The following is a 22,063-nucleotide window of genomic DNA, read 5'->3' on the forward strand; positions in this document are numbered from 1 at the left end:
GGGTGCACGCGTGTGTTCACTGCTTCAGATGGGTTAAATGCAGAGGATGAATTTCACTGTGTGCTTGAGTGTGCATGTGACAAATAAAGGCTTCTTCTTCTTCTTAAACTTCCACTGGAAAAAAACCGAGTTGATTCCCGATTACTTAACGTGTCAGATCACGTGACACCATTCCACAAATATCGACACCCAGATGATTATTTATATAAAAAAAAAAAAATCGGTATGTGGTATTAAGTTAACAAAACAGCTTTTATTTAAAATTTGTTTTACATAGACTTATCCATCCATCCATCCATTGTCTGTAGCCGCTTATCCTGTTCTACAGGGTCGCAGGCAAGCTGGAGCCTATCCCAGCTGACTATAGGTGAGAGGCGGGGTACACCCTGGACAACCTGCATGTCTTTGGACTGTGGGGGAAACCGGAGCACCCGGAGGAAACCCACGCGGACACGGGGAGAACATGCAAACTCCACACAGAAAGGCCCTCGCCGGCTGCTGGGCTCGAACCCAGGACCTTCTTGCTATGAGGTGACAGTGCTAACCACTACACCACCATGCCGCCCCCTACATAACCTTATATTTAGTACAAAATATCTTTTATATAAATATATCGACGTCAGTGCTTACGTAAACGAAGAAGTAATTCTAATGTTTGTAAACAAATTAACTGATAATGTTTAACCTGTGTCAGAAAATCTTTTTGTTCCACTTTCTAAGTATTTTTGTATTAATTTTGTAGTTTACCAATAAATGTCAACAGGCAATTGACATTGTAACCACATGAAAATCCAGGTCAAAGGTCACGTCATTCCTCGACCCAAAATATAAAATGTCCACTGATATTGTAATATGTGGTAGATATTTAGAACAAACTGCAAAAAAAAAAAAATTTGAATGGAATAGAAAAATCTGAATATTTCAAGCATGTAATTTTTTTATATGCTGGGAATTTAATTCTGGTCTAATTCTATTTATTACAGTAGGATTCCAAATACTCTTAAGCATTCCATTCTGTTATGAATCAGAAAAAAAAATGTTATAAATCACAGCACTTTTATTTTTTAAAGTATTTCGTCTACTTCAACAATGTTACACAAAGCTTGATCCATAACAGTTGTAAATGTCACTTAATTCCACAGGGCGTTGATAATGGTGGACACCGATGAAAGTGATCACTATTATCGACACCTCACATGACTTCTCAAACACGCGTTTAGATACAAAATGGTGACTGTCAAATAAAAGAGTAAGAAACAAAGTAGGTTTCGACAAGGAGATCATGAAATATCGGTGAATTTGATGAGTAAAAACATGTCCATGATCTTTCCACCATGCTTACCTGCGATGATAACGTTCGGGTTTTCCTCAAATTGCTGATCGTGCTGAAAAAAAAAATTAATCCCAGGTAACGAGCTGTGTCATCAGACGACAAGCTCAAAGGACAAGGGGGGGGGGTCTTCCGTTTGATTAATTAACCAATAATAACTGTTGTAACTGAAACTCACCTTTGTAAAATTGCTTTTTGTTGGTAAATCTGAAAAGGTGTTATGGACAATTATGGACTGTCGATAATTGTAGCCGCCGCTCTAGTTTGTTCATTCCTTCTATGTGGTGATTTTGGACCTTAAAATTTTGTTAAAGCCTTTCTGGTGATGTTGCAACCACTTAACTAGAATATATATTAGGCTACATATATAGGATAGTACACAGTTACATGAAGATATGAAGTTTATCTTCAAGTAGTGAACATATTCACAAGTGAGCATGGTGAACAAGTGAAAATATTTTCAACATGAGAAGATAAACTTCATATCTTCGTGTCACCATGTAATGTTCTTTATATTATGTGGACACATCCACAAAAAATGTATAAGTTAATCAAAAGACTTTTAATTTTCAACCAGTTCACCATTTTGATGACATACATCCAGTCAGTGGGAAAACACTGGGGGTGACTTCATCGGAGTGAAATATCAGGAATTATTCCATCCACTTTCACTGCATATGAGCAATTGTGTGCTCTGATTGGCTACTCTATCAGCTCCTATACTGTGAGTAGAGAAAAACAAAATGGTGGAGTGTGTTGCTGAACCAACTGAGGATGAAATAAAAACTCTGCTTGAAAACAAAACCCCCCAAAATACAAAAAAGCAACAAGATATGCAGTAAAAGTATTTGATGGTAAGAACATATTTTTTTTCAAGAATTATTATTATAGCATTTTTAATTTTTCACAAATTTCTACCATCATTTTGCAGGTTTGTTTACATTCTAAGCAGAAATTATTTTGTTGGACGTTTTGTATAAATCTAAAGTCCTTCCCGCACCATATGGCGCATTAGGTGGTGCCAATCTCCGTTTCTGTAGCCCTCTGCCTCTCGCCTATTACATAGCTAGGGTTACGGTGGGAGGCTGGTCCTTTTGTATAAAGTTTTTATTTATCAAATTTGCAAAAAATAAAAATGCTCTGTTTCTCAAAATCCAGTGAATGTGGATATAATAAAACAATTATTCCACTCAATCTCATCGTACATGGCTTATATGGCTTATATGCTATCAGCTCATGTACAACTCGATTTCATGGAATAATTGTTAAATATGTCACTCAGATCCACGATGTATTTCATATGAAAAATGTGAGTTTTTCAACACGAGAAGACAAACTTCATATCTTCAAGCCAACGTATAATTTTCTTTTATTTTATAGACACATGCACAAACAAAAAGTACTCAAATTTATCAAAACAATTCATCGATTTCCTCACAAGTGACATATAGAGATTTATGTCACAGTTTTGAATCTCCATGTCCCGAATGTAGCTCGTATGAAAAATATGAGTCTCGTATTCCCCAGTAAAACACTCATGTCCATATAATATATTATTATATTTCCTTATGACCCTATGATATGGTTAACCTGAACACCTTGTAAATGTCAGAAGCTTTTAGTGTGGATTTTGATGGATGTTTTGGATCATTGTCCTGCTGGATCCAGCCACGACCCAGTCCTGAGGTAGACAGATTTTCATGTATAATTTCCTGATACTTTATGAGTCCATGATGCCATGTATACAAGGATCCTGAGGCATGTGTTCAACTCTGATAGTCCTGTACATACTAACAGAGTGTAAAATAATCTTTTGGACATGAATTGAATAAAATTTTGAACGCACGTTTGCCTCCACCAGTCCTTTACGTAGCTTGCATTATCACAGCTAAGGTTAGGGAATTTATTTAATGAGCATACAATCTGTCCTTCCATGGTTACACGACCCACCTGTTTCTGTACTTCCAGTCAGATATCATCCGGCTGGACTGTACAGGTACCTAATGCCCTCATAACCATTCACAGGGCCCTAGATAACATCCTCAGTCTGAGGAATCAAATGTCAGATGGACGTTCTTGAAAGGAACATCCTCAAATTGGTAGATATACAGTACCAGTCAAAAGTTTGGACACACCTTCTAATTCAGTGTTTTTTCTTTATTTTTATTAATTAAAAGTCACTTCATGTCTTAAAGTAATGATGGATGTCATTTCTCTTTACTTAGTTGAGCGGTTCTTGACATAATATGGATTACTACAGTTGTGGAATAGGGCCATTTACTGTATTATTATTATTTACTATTTGATCTCAAACACATTAAGAAGGCAAGAAATTGCACTAATTAACTTTTGACGAGGCACGCCTGTTAATTGAAAAGTATTCCAGGTGACTACCTTATGAAGCTGTTTAAGATAATGCCAATAGTGTGTAAAGCGTCATCAAAGTAAACGCTGGCTACTTTGAAGAATCTAAAATATGACATTTTTTTAAACACTTTTTTGTTTACCACATAATTCCATACATGGTCCATATGTTATTTTATAGTTTTGATGTCTTCAGTATTGTTCTACAATGTAGAAAATAGTCACAATACAGAAAAACCCTATGTGTGAGTAGGGGTGTCCAAACTTTTGACTGGTACTGTACATATAAAAAACAGATTCCACCAGTTTGATTCACAAAGAGAAAATACAGAAGAGGAAGTGAAATGTCAAGGGAATGTTCCACATTGCTTTTCAGCGTCAAACTTGCATCCAGTCTTCACACGCTGTGTAATTGTTGTTCTCTGAAGGATTTTATCCTGTGATATAAAACAGCTGATAAATACATATGTAAAATAAAAAAAATCTATTTGTTTATACAATTTAATTATAATTATATTAATTATTTAATTAATCTCATAATTAATTTGTCCTATATATATTTAACTTTCTTATGCACTAGATTAGGCCAGATTTTGTTCAAATAATTTGTTACTCACCTTAGTTTTCTAAGTTTAACATTCGAATCACTCAGCACAGCAGAGAGCAGCTCCACCCCTGAGTCTCCTGGTCTGTTCTGTCTCAGGTCCAGTTCTCTCAGATGGGAAGGATTCAAACGAAGAGCTGAGGCCAAATAAGCACAGCCCACTTCTGTAATACCGCAGTTAAAAAGCCTGCAAATAAGATAATAGTTTTATTTTATTTTGCACAAGAAAATTATTTTCAAATGAATATCCATGTGAATGTCTTACTTGAGAGATTCAAGTTTGCATTGCGGGTTTTCAAGGACAGCAGAGAGCAGCTTTATTCCTGAGTCTCCTGCTTTATTAAGGCTCAGATCCAGCTCTCGTATGTGTGAGGGGTTCAACCTGAGAGCCTCAGCTAGATAGCCATATCCCTCATCTGTTATATTGCAGCTGTTAAGTCTATTGATAAATTTAAAAAAGAATAAAATCCAAGTGATTTGTTTACCTTAGCTATTAATAAAAGATATACAGTTAGGTCCATAAATATTTGGACAGAGACAACATTTTTCTAATTTTGGTTCTGTACATTAACACAATGAATTTTGAACAAAACAATTCGGATGCAGTTGAAGTTCAGACTTTCAGCTTTAATTCAGTGGGTTGAACAAAATGATTGCATAAAAATGTGAGGAACTAAAGCATTTTTTAAACACAATCCCTTCATTTCAGGGGCTCAAAAGTAATTGGACAAATTAAATAATTGTAAATAAAATGTTCATTTCTAATACTTGGTTGAAAACCCTTTGTTGGCAATGACTGCCTGAAGCCTTGAACTCATGGACATCACCAGACGCTGTGTTTCCTCACTTTTTAATGCTCTGCCAGGCCTTTACTGCAGCGGTTTTCAGTTGCTGTTTGTTTGTGGGCCTTTCTGTCTGAAGTTTAGTCTTTAACAAGCGAAATGCATGCTCAATTGGGTTGAGATCAGGTGACTGACTTGGCCATTCAAGAATATTCCACTTCTTTGCTTTAATAAACTCCTGGGTTGCTTTGGCTTTATGTTTTGGGTCATTGTCCATCTGTATTATGAAATGCCGACCAATCAGTTTGGCTGCATTTGGCTGGATTTGAGCACACAGTATGTCTCTGAATACCTCAGAATTCATCCGGCTGCTTCTGTCCTGTGTCACATCATCAATAAACACTAGTGACCCAGTGCCACTGGCAGCCATGCATGCCCAAGCCATCACACTGCCTCCACCGTGTTTTACAGATGATGTGGTATGCTTTGGATCATGAGCTGTACCACGCCTTCGCCATACTTTTTTCTTTCCATCATTCTGGTCAAGGTCGATCTTGGTTTCATCTGTCCAAAGAATGTTCTTCCAGAACTGTGCTGGCATTTTTAGATGTTTTTTAGCAAAGTCCAATCTAGCCTTTTTATTCTTGAGGCTTATGAGTGGCTTGCACCGTGCAGTGGATCCTCTGTATTTACTTTCATGCAATCTTCTCTTTATGGTAGATTTGGATATTGATACACCTACTTCCTGGAGAGTGTTGTTCACTTGGTTGGCTGTTGTGAAGGGGTTTCTCTTCACCATGGAAATTATTCTGCGATCATCCACCACTGTTGTCTTCTGTGGGCATCCAGGTCTTTTTGCACTGATGAGTTCACCAGTGCTTTCTTTCTTTCTTTCTTTCTTTCTCAGGATGTACCAAACTGTAGATTTTGCCACTCCTAATATTGTAGCAGTTTCTCGGATGGGTTTTTTTCTGTTTTTGCAGCTTAAGGATGGCTTGTTTCACCTGCATGGAGAGCTCCTTTGACCGCATGTTTTCTTCACAGCAAAATCTTCCAAATGCAAGCACCACACCTCAAATCAACTCCAGGCCTTTTATCTGCTTAATTGAGAATGACATAACGAAGGAATTGCCCACACCTGCCCATGAAATAGCCTTTGAGTCAATTGTCCAATTACTTTTGGTCCCTTTAAAAACAGGGCGGCACATGTTAAGGAGCTGAAACTCCTAAACCCTTCATCCAATTTTAATGTGGATACCCTCAAATGAAAGCTGAAAGTCTGGACTTTATGTCCATGTCCATTATATAACTATAACTTGAATATGTTTCAGTAAACAGGTAAAAAAAAGAAAATTTGTGTCAGTGTCCAAATATATATGGACCTAACTGCAGATAAGCCACTTTGGTTATATAGTCTTGTTCACTGGCAATCACCCCATTATTATTATTATTATTATTATTATTATTATTATTATTATGTCTGACACACTATACAATACTAGGTGATACTTGTTGATGCAGACTAGAAGCTAGTTGCATACTTAGTTAAGTAGTTATTTAATATGTCATCACCTCAGCTCTTGTGAACACAAATTTTCTTTCTATTATGCTTGAATCATGACTTAGTGTTTGTGTAATGTTTTCAATTTTATCGCTTACTTTAAAATCTCCAGTTTGCAGTTTAGGTCTCTTATGGCCTCCGAAAGAAATTTTGCCCCAGAGTCACCTGTGTGATTGTAGGTTAGATCCAGTTCTGTCAGGTGTGAGGGGTTTGAACTCAAAGCTGATGCGACAAAAGAACAGCCTTCTTCTGTGATACTGCAATATCTGAGCCTACAGTTAAACACAGAGAAGACTGAGCACATTGCCAGGTTCTAGTCCTAGTTTACAGTTTACATACTCAATTTTAATCATCTACTAGCTGATAAATGACACAATGAGGACACAATGTTTTGTTCTGTATTATACACAGCTTCTTAAATGGCATTCATAGCATTGCATTGATAGCAAGTGGCACTGAAAAAAAATTGAGCATGTTTGACAGTCTGCCTCTTTATACTAAGCTATATTTATTCAAAATGTAAAATTTCTCAGAGCTGCATAAAATAGTATAGCATGGACTTCCAGGAGCGGTGAGCTGAGAGCGTGTAGTTTCAGACATAGCTACCAGATACCAAATCCATCTATTATTAAGCTGTGCTTAAGCTGTCAGATGTGTTAATGTAGAGATTTTACTTACCTATACATTAAACCAGCACTTTCAGAACTGGTGTTATTATATTGTTGAACCACAGAGTTAATACAAGTTGTAAAAATATGCCTAAATGACCAAAAACATCAGAATATACACAAGATTCTCTCTCTCTCTTTTTTTGTTTGCGTTATATATACAGTATATTCATATGAATATACCTCATTCTTTCCAATTTACAATTTGGATTCTGTAGTAAATCTGCAACATGCTTTACGCCTAAATCTCCTGATTTATTGCCACTCAGATCCATTTCTCTCAGGTGTTCTGGGTGTGAAAGTAAGGCTGATGCCAGAACTATACAGTCTTCCTCGGTGATGCCGCAGTAAGTCAACCTGCAACAAGAGGGAGGGAATTTTAACCAAAGTCTTCATGGCCTTCACTGGGGTATTTATGACTTTAGGCCATTATACAACATAAGGAAAAACATTTACTTTAATGTGTCAAGTTTAAATATTGGGTCCTTCATTAAAGCAGAGAGACTCTTAATGCCTGAATGTCCAGGCTTACTAAAGCTCAAATCCAGCTCTTGTAGGTAGGAGGGGTTGGATTTCAGTGCTGAAGTCAGAAGTACACAGCTCCCCTCTGTCAGACCACAGTCATGTAACCTTTAATGAAAGTTAGAATATGTTAAATGGAGACAGTTACCAAAGTTATTTATTTCTGTAAACAAAACCCACATACTTCATTCTCTCCAATTTACAATGTGGTTCCTTCACTAGAGAAGAAAGCGATTCACTGCCCTCATCCCCTAGTCTGTTGTCACTCAAATCTAGTTCTCTGAGGTGAGAGGGATTTGAACCAAGCGATGAAGTGACACAGACAGCACCCTCATCTGTAATATTACAATTCTGGAGCCTGGAAATTACAGAAAGAAATTGTATTAATTGCACTCACAATACAAGCAAATATACAGTGAAAATAAATGACCGTGAGCAAAGGTCCAACTAAAAGTATTGTACTTTTAAATAACAAATACCCAATTTTCTCGAGCTGACAGAGTGGATCCTTAAACCAAGCTGAGAGATGTTTCACTCCTAAGTCACCCAGTCTATTTCCATCAAGATACAGTTCCCTCAGATGTGAAGGATTTAAGCGCCAAGCCAAAACCAAAGCAGCACAGCCTTCATCTGAAATCCGGCAGTTTGACAGTCTGCAAATTGGCATAACAGACATATTTATAATGTGTTGTACTGCATTTAGACCAATACTTTAACAGGGACATCTGTACATCTGCTCATTGATGCAATTCTTCAGTCAGTCAATGAGGTGGCACAAGAGCAATGAATAAAATCATGCAGCTACAGGTCAAGAGCTTCAGTTAATGTTCACATGAAACATCAGAATGGGGACAAATGTGATCTCGGTGATTTTTTTGACTATGGTGCCAAATGGACTAGTTTGAATCTGACAAAAACTGTTGATCTCCTTGGATTTTTTGCACAGAACAATCTCTGGAGTTTCCACAGAAGGGTATAAAAAACATCCAGTGAGTGGTAGTTCTTTGGGCAGAAATGCCTTGAGGTTAATAGAGATCTGAGTAGAACAGCCAAAGTTGTTTGAGCTGACATGAAGATTATGGTAATTTCAGTAACCACTCTTTTACAACTGTGGTGAGCAGAAGAACATCTCATAATATACAACACCTGCCTTTAGGCGGCTGGGCTACAACAGCAGAAGGGTTTCATTGGGTTCCACTTCTGTCAGCCAAAAACAGGAATCTGAATTCAGGAATCAAAACTGGGCAGATAAAGACTGGAAAAAGACCATGTTTTTACCATCTTTAATTGTCCAGTTTCAGTGAGCCAGTGTCCACTATAACCTCAGATTCCTGTTCTTGGCTGACAGAAGTGAAACCCAATGTGGTCTTCTGCTGTTTTAGCTCCTCAGCCTAAAGCTTTGACATGTTGTGCATCATGAGTTGCTTTCCCATTCTCCATGGTTGTAAAAAGTCATCATTACCACAGTCTTCCTGTCCGCTCATACCAGTCTGGTCATTCTCCTCTGACCGCAGAACTGATGCTTACTGGATGTTTTTTTGCTTTTCGCACCATTCTGTGTAAACAAGTCCTTTATGACATCAGAATGGGAGTGTTTCAGATGCTAAAATGTGCAGTATAGGACACACCAATATTGGTCAACACCGATGTGCAGAAAGACACAACAAAGCCACTCACACTAACTTCTCAAGTATACATAGAGGATTTCTTAGAACAGTACAAAGAAGCTCCATTCCCCCATCTCCAAATTTATTTCCACTCAGGTCCAGTTCTTTTATATAGGAAGGATTTTGGTTGAGAGCTGAAGCTACAATGGAGATACTTTCCTCTGTTAGACTGCAGTGTTTTAGCCTGCACATAAAGGGCAAGGTGTGAAAAAAGTATTAAAGTCAATGTGGCACAGTAATAGTGATAAATTCACGTGCTACCATACTGAATGAAACACATAAAAGACATGAATTTTGGAAGTTAACCTCAAGTTTCACTTGTGTGGCAGGACATTAATAAATTTATGCAAAAAAAAAAAAGTCCTAAAACCAAAACAAAGAAAAGTTAAATTTGGCCACAAAAGGCACTGAATGCTGCAAAATTGTAGTAACATGAAATTTAATGAACCTTAATTTCTCCAGTCTAAACTGTGGGTTCATTAGCTCATTGAAAAGCAGCTTCATTCCAGAATCTCCTGGCTCATTCTCACTCAGGTCCAGCTCTCTCAGGTGTGACGGGTTCATGTTTAAACTTAATGCTAATGCAGCACAGTCTTCCTCTGTGATATTGAACTCGTTAAGTCTGCAAAGAGTACGTACACATACACACACACGCAGACATTATTATGTACATCTACTGTAGGCATAGGTAATAATTATTATACCATTTATAGTCTGAAAGTGGTTAACAATATATTTTTAATATCACTCCTTCAATTAAATTCAATGATTTATTGCCATATCAACCACTGGAGTTTGTTTCAACACACTACCACAGCAAACATATAATCACATAGTATACACGATAAGCATATAATCAGCAATCATATACAAAAATGAACACTGTCACAATTACAATATACTGTAGTATATACAAAATAGTGCAACGGTGTGAGAAATCCTTTAAAATTTTAAAACTCTTCCACCGAATGTGGATATGGCATAGTTCAGAAATGGCAGAGAATTTGCAGCCTTTTTTTTTTTAAAGCTGTGTGTATGACTCTGTCCAGCAGATCTTTCTCGTTATACTTTTAAGTCAGTTCACTGATGGTAAACATTTCTCCAGTGACCTCTTTCATCAATGATACGTTTGTGGGTACTCTCTGGATAACTTATCTATGCGGATAAATCCATTTTATATCTATACAGACATCAGAATGATGCTGTGCAAATGAATCTGTCTGTGATGCATGAATTAGCTATTAGAGTGGGAATGTAAATCTATGCCTATCAAATTATATAAATATACCTGATCCCCTATTCTAAATACTCAGAAGAGTTCGATACAGTCAGCTGATGTCTTTGTACAACAGTGGTGAATGATAGAACTTAATGGTTGGTTAATCACCAATCATTAAAGAAAAAAACTCACTTTAATGTCATTACTCTACAGTGTGGATCCTCCAGCAAAGCAGATAATTTGTTAACACCAAAAGCTTGAAATTTACAGCAGCTCAGGTCCAGAATGTGAAGTAGTAATGGGTTTACTCCAAGAGCTGATTGCAGAGAATCACAAGCCTCCTCTGTGGCGGGGCTATTCAGAAGTCTGCCAAAGAAAGACCTTCTATGAGTTCATGGCATAAAGTGGTAAACTATTGTTTAATAATCACTCAAAAGAAACAAATGCGATAATTAATCATTTGTTGTTTGGAAAAAGTCCATGTTCTATTTGATACTACCTGAGTTTCTCCATTTTACAGAATGGATCCTCAAGCAAAGCAAACAGAAGCTTCACTCCAGTGTCTCCAGGATCGTTTCCCCTGAGGTCCAGCTCTCTGAGGTGTGAGCACTTTGAACTCTGGGCCAAAGCTGCGTATCCTTCTTCTTTTACTCCACAGTTTGATAATCTGAAAATTTGTGATTTAGTTTAATAACAGGACTGAGACAGGGAAAAAAATCACTGATTAATTGATAGTTAATAATTATTTTGTTGTTGTTGCTCGAGACATATTAACAAATGTAAAATGTAAGCCTAGGAATATTTAATAGTAGCATTTAATTGAAAAAGATGTACATATTTAAAGATAAAAAAAATAGGCTAGAAATTATTTCCATGACAACCTTCTGTATATTCTAGTCCACTGCATAAGGGGGTCAGTTCTGTGACTAATACAGTCTTCCAGTGCTCATTTCCTTTCTGGACATAAAGATACTAAGAAACTATCCTATGATAGTTTCCTGGTATTATGTCATATTCATCCTCTTTCTCATCATTGTCTTGCAGGTAATCAAATATACTGAAATATGACTCTTTTTTTATTTGCCTGTCTATTACTCTTAAATCTGACTGTATTTTAAGAACAGACTATAGCTTATGAAGGCTATAGTCAAAATGGCCTTTCAACTTTTGTACTGTCTGGGCAAGATGGAGTGCCGTTTACTCTGCCAAACGCTGATGAAGTTGGATGATGAACTGTGACTAATGCCTGGACTTGTTGCTAAATAATTTGTTTGCTTCATGTTTTTGATTTTTTCAGACAGCTTCTTGCTCGCCATTACTACTGTGAGACCAACCAGTGAATTGCATGCATTTTTGCTTAGCACACGATGCCTGTGTTGAGAACCAGAAATCAAACATGTCATTTTGTGGGTGAATGCAGCATTTCTGCAAAAGGCATCATCACAGAATCATATTAATAAAACAAATCAGTCCACACTATATGACCAGAGGTTTGTGGATACCTGACCATTGCACTGATATGAGGGTCTTCCCCCAACTGTTGCCACAAAATTGGAAGCACACAGTTGTATAAGATGCCCTTGTATGTTGTAAGTATTACAATTTCTCTTTACTGGAACTAAGAGGGGGCGGCACTGTGGTGTAGTGGCCAACACTGTCGCCTCACAGCAAGAAGGTCCTGGGTTCGAGCCCAGCCCACGACTTGTCCAGCATGTACCCTCTCGTCCATAGTCAGCTGGGATAGGCTCCAACTTGCCTGCAACCCTGTAGAACAGGATAATTGGCTACAGATAACGGATGGATGGATGGAACTAAGAGGCTCAAATCTGTTCCAGCATGACAATGCCCCTGTGCACAAAGCAAGCTCCATAAAGACATGGTGTGCCAGGGTTGATTTGGAAGAACATGAGTGGCCTGTAAAGAGCCCTAACCTCAACCCCACTTAACACCTTTGTGTTGTGCTGGAATGCTGGCTGTGTTCCAGGCCTCCTTGCTCAACATCATTGCCTGACCGTACTAATGCTCTTGTGGTTGAATGGGCAAATCCCCACAGCCACACTCCAAAATCTAGTTGAAAGCCTTTTCAGAAGAGTGGAGGTTATTATAACAATAAAAGTGGGATGAGAAGTTCAACAAGCACATATGGGTATGATGGTCATGTGGACAACAAATGTTTGGCCAGATAGTTTATCTACTTTTCCAGATGAGCCCAGGCCAGGCTTCTGTCCAGTGATACCCCTTTTCCACTAAATCAGTTCCAGGGCTGGTTCGGGGCCAGTGCTGGTGCTGGTTCACAACTCGTTCAACTTGCGAGCCAGCTGAGAACCAGTTTGCTTTTCCATAGCTCGCAGTGCTAAGCAGAGCCACGTCATTACGTCGCTGTATACGTCAGTTACGTCGCTGTATACGTCATTACGTCGCTGTATACGTCAGTTACGTCGCTGTATACGTCATTACGTCGCTGTATACGTCAGTTACAGCGCTACGTTTACATAAACCTTGGCGCGAATATCAAAGCAAAAACAATGAGGAAGCAGCAGCAGCAACAACAACAATAATAATAATAATGGATGACTTCGCGTTTGTACAGCTGCTGCTTCTCGCAGCTTAAAAATGGCGATCTTTCGTGGTCTTGTTATTGTTGTTGGTCTTAACAACTCCGTCTCCCCGCTGACGTAAGCGGTTTTTTCCTCTGGCCCAGCAGAGAGTTGGTGCTAGCCTGGAACCGGTTTTTCTGGCCCCAGAGCCGGTTCTTTGTCAGTGGAAACAGAAAGCCTGGTTCCAAACTAAGCACTGGCCCCGAACCAGCCCTGGAACTGCTTTGGTGGAAAAGGGGCATGGGTGCTCTCAAGCATCATGTGGAAGCTACTACCTGCTGGTCACTAGCTAGTTACTGGTCAGAGGACAAACATGACATAGCAGTGAAGCTACACAATATGACATTGACATTTGTACTCAGCAAGGACAAAAGTACAAAGTTATACTCCACTAGCTTCAAAGTAAACAGCCCTGACTGTCATTCGCCTTAGTTATAGGACCACTGTTACATATTTAACCTTTAATTTCAGCCAACTGTTATTGTTAAAATTGTGATTTGATGACCTTACCCAAGTTTCTCTAATTTACATTTCTGATTCTCCAGGCCAGTACACAGCCATTTTATTCCTGAATCCAGGAGCATATTTTGTCCAAGGTCCAGCTCTTTTAGATGACAGTTCGTTTTAAGAACTTTTGCCAGAGTCACACAGCTGTTGTGTGTGAGGTTGCATTCCCTGATCCTGGGGAAATTTTGCAATTTGTAGTTAATTCATACCTAAATTTCTCCATTAGAATGAATAGAAAAGGGAGAGAAGAGAAACTTAACCTCAGTATTTCAAGTTTGCAGAATGAATTCTTCAGTCCAGCAGAGAGCAGTCCCAACCCATTATCCTGCAGATTATTTTCACTCAGATCCAGCTCATTCCAGCATGTGGTGGATGAGTGCAGAGCTGTAGCTAATAAAGCACAAATTGTATGCGTCAAGTTACACCCATTGAGCCTGAGGGTAAGAAAAAAAAAAAAGAGTCTGTGTTACTTTTACAGCATTTGTTAATATAATTTGGGGGCTACTTGATTTACTGAGCCACTACTTACAGAGCTTTTTTAGCACATTTAACTGCAGGCAGCAGCCTGAGAAGACATTCTTCTGATCTGATGTACTTCTTCAGATCAAACTTATCCATGTGATCTTCTGAGGTCCGCAACAAAAAGACCAGAGCTGACCAGTGTGCAGGGTAGAGCTCAGTTTTGGAGAGGCTTCCAGAACTCAGAAAAGTTTGGACTTCCTGCACCAGTGTGTGGTCATTCAGCTCACTCAGACAGTGGAATAGGTTAATGGATTTCTCTGGAGAAGGATTCATCTTGATGATGTTCTTGATATAGGTCAGTGTGTTTGTTGTGCATTGCATCTTTTTTACGTTCTGTGTTAATAGGTTTTGGAGAAGAACTTGATTTGGCTCCGAAGAGAGGCCCAGCAGGAAGCGGACAAAAAGGTCTAGATGTCCATTCTCACTCGCCAGTGCTTTGTCTATTACGCTTTTGTGTAACAGTGTGATATCTCTGAATTGCATTCTTTTGATGAAGGAATTCTCTGTTGAGAATAAGTTGACATTGCTTTTAACAAACTTCAAAAACACATATAGAGCTGCGAGAAACTCCTGAATGCTCAGATGAACAAAGCAATACACCTTTCCCAGATACATCCCAAATTCCTCTCTGAAGATCTGTGTGAACACTCCTGAGTACACCGACGCATCTGTGATGTCAATGCCACACTCTCTGATGTCTTCCTCATAGAAGATTATGTTTCCTTTTTCCAGTTGTTGAAATGCTAACTTCCCAAGGAGGAGAATGCTCTTCTTGTTAAACCGAGGATCTACATATTTATTTCCATAGTACTTCTGATTCTTTTGCTGTGTCTGAAAAATCAGGAAGTAAATGTACATTTGGGTGAGTGTTTTTGGAAGCTCCCAGGAGTCTGGCTGAAAAAGCATACTTTCAAAAACAGTAGCTAAAATCCAGCAGAAGACAGGAATGTGGCACATGATGAAGAGGCTTCTGGATGACTTAATGTGTGTTATAATTTTGCTGGCATGGTTCTCATTAGTAATCTTTCTCCTGAAGTACTCCTGCTTTTGAGAGTCGTTGAATCCTCGAATCTCCGTCAGTCGATCAATGCACTCAGGAGGGATAGAATTGGCTGCTCCTGGCCGAGACGTTATCCAGATAAGAGCAGAAGGAAGCAGATTTCCTTTAATAAGATTTGTCAGGAGAGTATCAATTGAACTAGATACTGTCACATCACACACATTCTCGTTGCTCTGGAAGTTTAGTGGAAGACGACATTCGTCTAGCCCGTCGAAGATGAAGAGCATCTTGCGTTTTTCATTGCTTGAAAATGACAATTCTTTTGTCTCTGGGAAGAAACGTTGAAGGATATCTGTCAAACTGAGATGTGTTTCCTTCAATAAGTTCAGCTCTCGAAATGGCAGCGGAAATATTAGGTGCACGTCTTGGTTTGCCCTCTCATCAGCCCAGTCCAGAATGAATTTATGCACTGAGACCGTTTTCCCGATGCCAGCAACACCCATGGTCAGCACTGTTCTGATCTCTGTCTTTTCCTCCGCCATTTGCTTAAACATGTCATTGATTTTAATTGGGATATCAGGACGCCTGTGTGCAGTTTCAATCTGTCTCGTTTCATGTTCAAAATTGACCTCTCCGCTTTCCCCTTCTGTGATATAGAGCTCTGTGTATATCTTATTGAGAAGTGTTGGATTCCCTCTCTTTGCTCTTCCTTCAAATACACACTGAAATCTTGTTCTCATATTTACCTTGTGGCCATGAAAACATGCTGCAAGTAGTTTATCTGTTGCTGAAAGATCAAATACGAATTAATTTGTCAAATACACATGCTACCAGGTAATACTTTAGAATGACTAAATTAGAACTATCAATTAATGTGCACAAATAATGAAATAAGCCTGCCCAAAAAGCAGCAGTGGTTTCAGAAAGTATTTTTCTGAACAATTCATATATTGAATTTAAAATGTATTTATTTTAACTTTACTTTTTTTGGCCATTAATGTACACACAATAATCCATAATGAAAGATTTTAGACATTTCTGTAAATTTATTAAAAATCTAAACTTGAAATATTTAAATACATATCCAGAACCTTGGCTAAGGCACTCCAAACTGTACTGAGGTACATCCTGTTTGTTTTGATTATCTTGAGATGTCTCTAGACATCTAGAACAAACTTGAGTTCATTTGTTGCAAATACAGTAGCTTAAACATGACTTGGCATATTACCTATGTGTATAAGGCCCTACAATTCACATTCCATGTCAGATCAAAAACCAAGCCTTTAAACACAAGGATCACTCTGTTGATCTCCATAAACAAATTGTGTTGAGACATAGACTTGGACAAGGGTATAAAACCATTTTTAAAGGTTTGAATGTTCCCAAGAGCACAGTGGGCTCAATCATTGTGAAATGGATGAACCACCAGGACTCTTCCAGCCAACTGGGCGAGAAGGGCCTTGGTCAGGGAGGTGACCAAGAACCCAGTGACCATGTTCAGAGAGCTTCAGAAGGCCTTTGCAAACTGAGACATGAGAACTTGTCAACCATCTTCGAAATAAATGCTTTCTCAATCGGCCCTTTATTATCGAGTGATGAAATGGAAGGCACTCAAGGCATGGCATTTAAAGAATTCATGAGGAAAAAGATTCTCTGGTATAATTAGACAGACATTGTTTTTGAAACTTACTCAAGATGACCTGAAGCTGAAATTGCTGCCAAATGTGCTTCTAAAGAGTACTGAATAAACAATCTGAATACTTATCTAAATGTCATATTTTGATTTTGAAAATATTTTAAAAAACTGTTTTTGCTTTGTTATTGTGTGTATATTGATGGCCACAAAAATGAAATTTAATCCATTTAAAATAAATCTATAACACAAAGTGTGCGAAAGCTGAAGCGGTCTGAAGATCTTCTGAAGCCACTGTATATTAAAACATAGAACTCCTACATTTCTCTAGAGCATCTGCAAGGTCGTTCTCGTCCATGTCTCTCAGAAAGTGCAGCGTGATCTTTAGAGCCCCCTCTCTTGCATTGCTCATTTCTTCCACTGAACTCCCACAGTGAGCTGGAGTATCATTACTTAGAGTCTTGCTTAACCTTTTGAGCTCAGTCTTCACAAATGTTATGATTTTGTTCTCAAGTACCTTTAGATCAGCAAAGCAATATACAAACTTCATTATTTTATGGATTTCATTTAGGGAATAAAATGAACACTCACTGATTTGATTTTTCTTAAAAAAAAAAAACAGCAACATACCTGAAAAATGTACACCAAATCTTTCTGACATTTTTCTGGGTTCAGTTGATCCTGGTTATAGCTATAGTGAAATGAGATGCATTCAAGCAAAATGAACATGCTTTGTACTTATGTTCCACAGTTTGTAACATATTTTGAATAGTGCTATAACTAAAGTCTTAACACTTATGATGCAGTTATGATACCTTTGTTCATCATGGCCTTCTTCCTTAAAGTTAAACGGCAAATATCGTGACTGCTCACTTGCTAAACTTTCACAGCTGGGTGTCGGGGAATCTACGTTCCTGTGAGTTAGACTTAATAAATGGCACAGAAATACAGAATAAATCAGGATCATTCAGAGTTTGTAACATAGTGTTTTAAATAGGGCTACAAACTTTGCAAACTTCAGTATAATCTTAACGCTTGTAGTAGTAATAATAGTAATCTCATCTCATCTCATTATCTCTAGCCACTTTATCCTGTTCTACAGGGTCGCAGGCAAGCTGGAGCCTATCCCAGCTGACTACGGGCGAAAGGCGGGGTACACCCTGGACGAGTCATGGGGTCATCACAGGGCTGACACATAGACACAGACAACCATTCACACTTACATTCACACCTACGGTCAATTTAGAGTCACCAGTTAACCTAACCTGCATGTCTTTGGACTGTGGAGGAAACCGGAGCACCCGGAGGAAACCCACGCGGACACGGGGAGAACATGCAAACTCCACACAGAAAGGCCCTCGTCGGCCACGGGGCTCGAACCCGGACCTTCTTGCTGTGAGGCGACAGCGCTAACCACTACACCACCGTGCCGCCCAATAATAATAATAATCTCATCTCATCTCATTATCTCTCGCCGCTTTATCCTTCTACAGGGTCACAGGCAAGCTGGAGCCTATCCCAGCTGACTACGGGCGAAAGGCGGGGTACACCCTGGACAAGTCGCCAGGTCATCACAGGGCTGACACATAGACACAGACAACCATTCACACTCACACCTACAGTCAATTTAGAGTCACCAGTCAACCTAACCTGCATGTCTTTGGACTGTGGGGGAAACCGGAGCACCCGGACAAAACCCACGCGGACACGGGGAGAACATGCAAACTCCGCACAGAAAGGCCCTCGTCGGCCACGGGGCTCGAACCCGGACCTTCTTGCTGTGAGGCGACAGCGCTAACCACTACACCACCGTGCCGCCCAATAATAATAATAATAATAATAAGTTACATTTCTGTTGCACCTTTCAGTCCCAAGGTAGCTTTACAGGAGGGAGGCGGGAAAATAGACTAAGCAGTAATAGAGAAAAAGAGAAATGTTCACGGAAGAGATAAATCTTCAATTGATATTTGAAAGTAGAGAAAGAAAAGCAATCATGGAGAGCTTGAGGAAGAGAATTCCAGAGTTTGGGGTCAGTGTCACTGAAGGACGTGCCCCCCATGGTGGAAAGTCTTGTGTGTAGGACAGCAAGTAGGTGGTTGCTAGAAGACCTTAGTGAGCGAGAGGAGGTATAGGGGTTTAGTAGTTCCCTAAGGTAGATTGGAGCAAGATTATGCAGGGCTTTGAAAGTGACAAGCAAGATTTTAAATTTCATCCAGGACAGAACCAGTAGTAAGTGTAGCTGCGAGAGGCTGGGGTGATGTGAGCAGAGCATTTAGTATGAGTTAGAACTCTAGCTGAAGAGTTCTGAATATATTGTAGCTTTTGTAAAGACTTTGCAGGAAGGTCTATGGAGAGTGAATTACAGTAATTTAAACGGGACATAATGAAAACATGAACCAGAGTTTGTGCATCATTACTAGTCAGAAGGGGACAGAGGCGAGCAATGTTACGGAGGTGAAAGAATGCAAGTTTGGTGAGTAACTTAATATGAAAATCAAAATTGAGTGATGGATCGAATAGTACTCCAAGATTTCTGACAACATGAGCAGGCTTAACAAGCACACCATCAATACTAATAGAAAAGTTGGATGATTCAGATAGTAGGGATTTAGGGCCAAACAGTAGGACTTCAGTTTTCTCAGTATTAAACTTGAGAAAGTTTTCTCGCAACCAAAGCTTTAAATGTGAGGAACAGTCAGTTAGTGTACTGGGAGGAGAGTCCGCGGGTGAGTCTGTACTGAGATAGAGCTGAATATCATCTGCATAGAAGTGAAATTTAAGGCCATGGCTACAAATAATATGACCATATCTGAACTTGTGATGACCTTTATATAACCAAGCCACCACATATTAGACAAGCAGTGACTTATTGTATGTAAGCAACTTTGGAACACCCACATCATGATATTTTCACAGGGCATTAAGTGAAAAGAGAAAGGAAAAAATATGTATTATGATACCTTTGTTCATCATGGCCTTCCTTCTTAAAGTTGAATGGCAAATGTCGTGACTGCTCACTCGCTAAACTTTCACAGGTGGGTGTAGGGGAATCTAATTTCCTGTGAGTTAGACTTAATAAATGGCACACACACATGCAAAATAAATAGGGATCATTCAGATAAGGTTCTTTTTGTTTTAGAAAAATAAAGTAAGTGTAGTAAAGGCAGGTTGGATAAAGGAAATACCACTCAGCGTCAGCTTGTTTATCTAAGGAATCCATCCTGCAGCACACAGAACCTTAATGAGAAAAGCAAAAACAACAATCTATGTTAGTGTTTAGTCCTCCATGAAAGTTACATGTTTTTACTAAAGAAATATCCTTATTTTTTAAAAATTAATCTTTGATGGATTTATAATTATTACTTGCTAAAAAGATATAATGGCTCAAATAAGCCTTTAAAGAAACAGGATCACGTTTGTGCATACACAGGAAAATATTTCCTCACATGACTGATCAAGGAAACTGCTGACTTTTTTCTTAAAATAAAAAAGTCTGAAGATTGTTCGAATTGGAATTTGATCTCAAATGCTTTAAAATGGCAACAAACCCCAAAACACACAGGAGAAAATGAGCAACTATCAAGGAATAGTCAGAATGGCAAAGATTCAGCCATCCATCACCTCCAGAAAGATGATCTAAATTTACCTGGAAGTACCATTTACAGTCAGAAGACATTTGATCGAAGCTAAGCTATCAGCAAGAAGCCCTCATAAAGCACCATTGTTGAAAAAATGGCATGCGCAGAACTAGTTAAAATTTGCTAAGGAACACATCGATTGGCCCAAAGAGAAATGGCGTAACATTCTGTCGACTGATAAGAGTAAAATTGTTCTTTTCGGGTCTAGTGGTCATTGACAGTATGTCAGACGACCCCTGGGTACTGAATTCAAGCCACAGTATACTGTGAAGATAGTGAAGCATGGTGGTGCAAAAATCATGGGATGAGGCTGCTTTTCATACAACAGTGTTGGGCCAATTTATTGTATATCAGGGATCATGGATCAGTTTGAATACATCAAAATACTTGAAGCGATTATGTTGCCGAAGAGGAAATGCCCCTGAAATGGGTCTTTCAACAAGACAACAACCCCAAACACACAAGTAAGCGAGCAATATCTTGGTTCCAGACAAAGAGGTAATGGAGTGGCCAGCTCAATTCCCTGACCTCAACCCCATTGAAAACTTGTGGGGTGACATTAAAAATGCAGTTTCTAAAGCAAAACCCAAAAATTCACAGGAATTGTGGAATGTAGTTCTGCCTGTTTATAGATGCCAGAAGTTGGTTGACTCGATGCAACACCGATGCGTAACAGTTATCAAAAACAATGCTTATGCAACTAAATGTTAGTTCAGAAAAAATGTCGACACTGCTATATTTTTTTCACAGATTAATATTCCTTTTCTTTGCTCCTTGTAAAAGAATAACACAGACTTGATAAAATTTGCTAATGCTTTGATTTGGAATTGAATGTGGAATGTTACGACTACATTTGAAATATGGAAATAAAGGCTATTAAAAATTTTCACTTTTCACTTTTTTTAAATGCACTATTTATTTGAACACAATTCTAAGTGCAATATATGGTTAACAAACACTTCAGCAGAACCTATACTTAATTAGTATTTAATCCAGTTTACTACGTGCATTCACCTATTACATTACCAGAATCTCATCTCATTATCTCTAGCCACTTTATCCTGTCAAGTTACACTATAGTGGTCAAAAACACAACTTGTACCTTACCTTCATCATACTTCAATAAAGCATTTCTTTTTCTCTTCTCACTGTATACCGCTTTCCCTTTAAAGTCATACTATGCACTGTCATATGCTTATTTACTTGCATCTGGGCTCGATCGCTATCCTCCTAGATGAAAAAATGCAGTCAATCCAGTTATCATTTTTCCATCTTACGTTTTGTTGACACTTGTACCCAGGCATACAGAAAGTAAAATCTCATCTCATTATCTCTAGCTGCTTTATTCTGTTCTACAGGGTTGCAGGCAAGCTGGAGCCTATCCCAGCTGACTACGGGCGAGAGGCGGGGTACACCCTGGACAAGTCGCCAGGTCATCGCAGGGTTGAC

At 38.8% G+C, this 22,063-nt stretch overlaps 1 protein-coding gene across 2 annotated transcripts; it reads right to left on the reverse strand.

Annotated features, from left to right (window-relative positions):
• Positions 1-2,675: 2,675 nt before the first annotated feature.
• LOC132881784 (NACHT, LRR and PYD domains-containing protein 12-like) lies at positions 2,676-21,799 on the reverse strand. 2 transcript variants are annotated; one of them, XM_060914670.1, is made up of 21 exons: positions 21,722-21,799; positions 20,162-20,213; positions 19,937-20,047; positions 17,792-17,902; positions 17,607-17,667; positions 17,298-17,493; positions 14,351-16,124; positions 14,082-14,255; positions 13,825-13,995; positions 11,217-11,384; positions 10,910-11,083; positions 9,947-10,120; positions 9,509-9,682; positions 8,311-8,484; positions 8,016-8,189; positions 7,766-7,939; positions 7,493-7,666; positions 6,740-6,913; positions 4,564-4,737; positions 4,312-4,485; positions 2,676-4,131 (listed from the first exon to the last, which is right to left on the reverse strand). In XM_060914670.1, exons 2-21 carry the CDS (start codon positions 20,194-20,196, stop codon positions 4,092-4,094), a joined length of 4,581 nt encoding a protein of 1,526 aa, XP_060770653.1. In that variant the 5' UTR covers positions 20,197-20,213; positions 21,722-21,799; the 3' UTR covers positions 2,676-4,091. The 2 variants fall into 2 exon arrangements, with proteins under 2 accessions (XP_060770653.1, XP_060770652.1); XM_060914669.1 differs by having other exon boundaries at positions 14,351-16,130.
• Between the last annotated feature and the right edge of the window lie 264 nt (positions 21,800-22,063).

Source organism: Neoarius graeffei, chromosome 2 (genome assembly GCF_027579695.1).
Source record: "Neoarius graeffei isolate fNeoGra1 chromosome 2, fNeoGra1.pri, whole genome shotgun sequence".
NCBI lineage: Eukaryota > Metazoa > Chordata > Actinopteri > Siluriformes > Ariidae > Neoarius > Neoarius graeffei.

What these genes read in the sequence shown, in the direction of transcription:
- LOC132881784 (XM_060914669.1), bottom strand. Translation starts at nt 20,196, where the DNA reads ATGGATTCCTTAGATAAACAAGCTGACGCTGAGTG. An exon ending in GAAGGCCATGATGAACAAAG is followed by an intron (nt 17,668 to 17,791) that starts GTATCATAACTG and finishes ATTTCACTATAG; the next exon opens with CTATAACCAGGATCAACTGA. An exon ending in TTTAAACTTGACACATTAAA is followed by an intron (nt 7,667 to 7,765) that starts GTAAATGTTTTT and finishes CTCTTGTTGCAG; the next exon opens with GTTGACTTACTGCGGCATCA.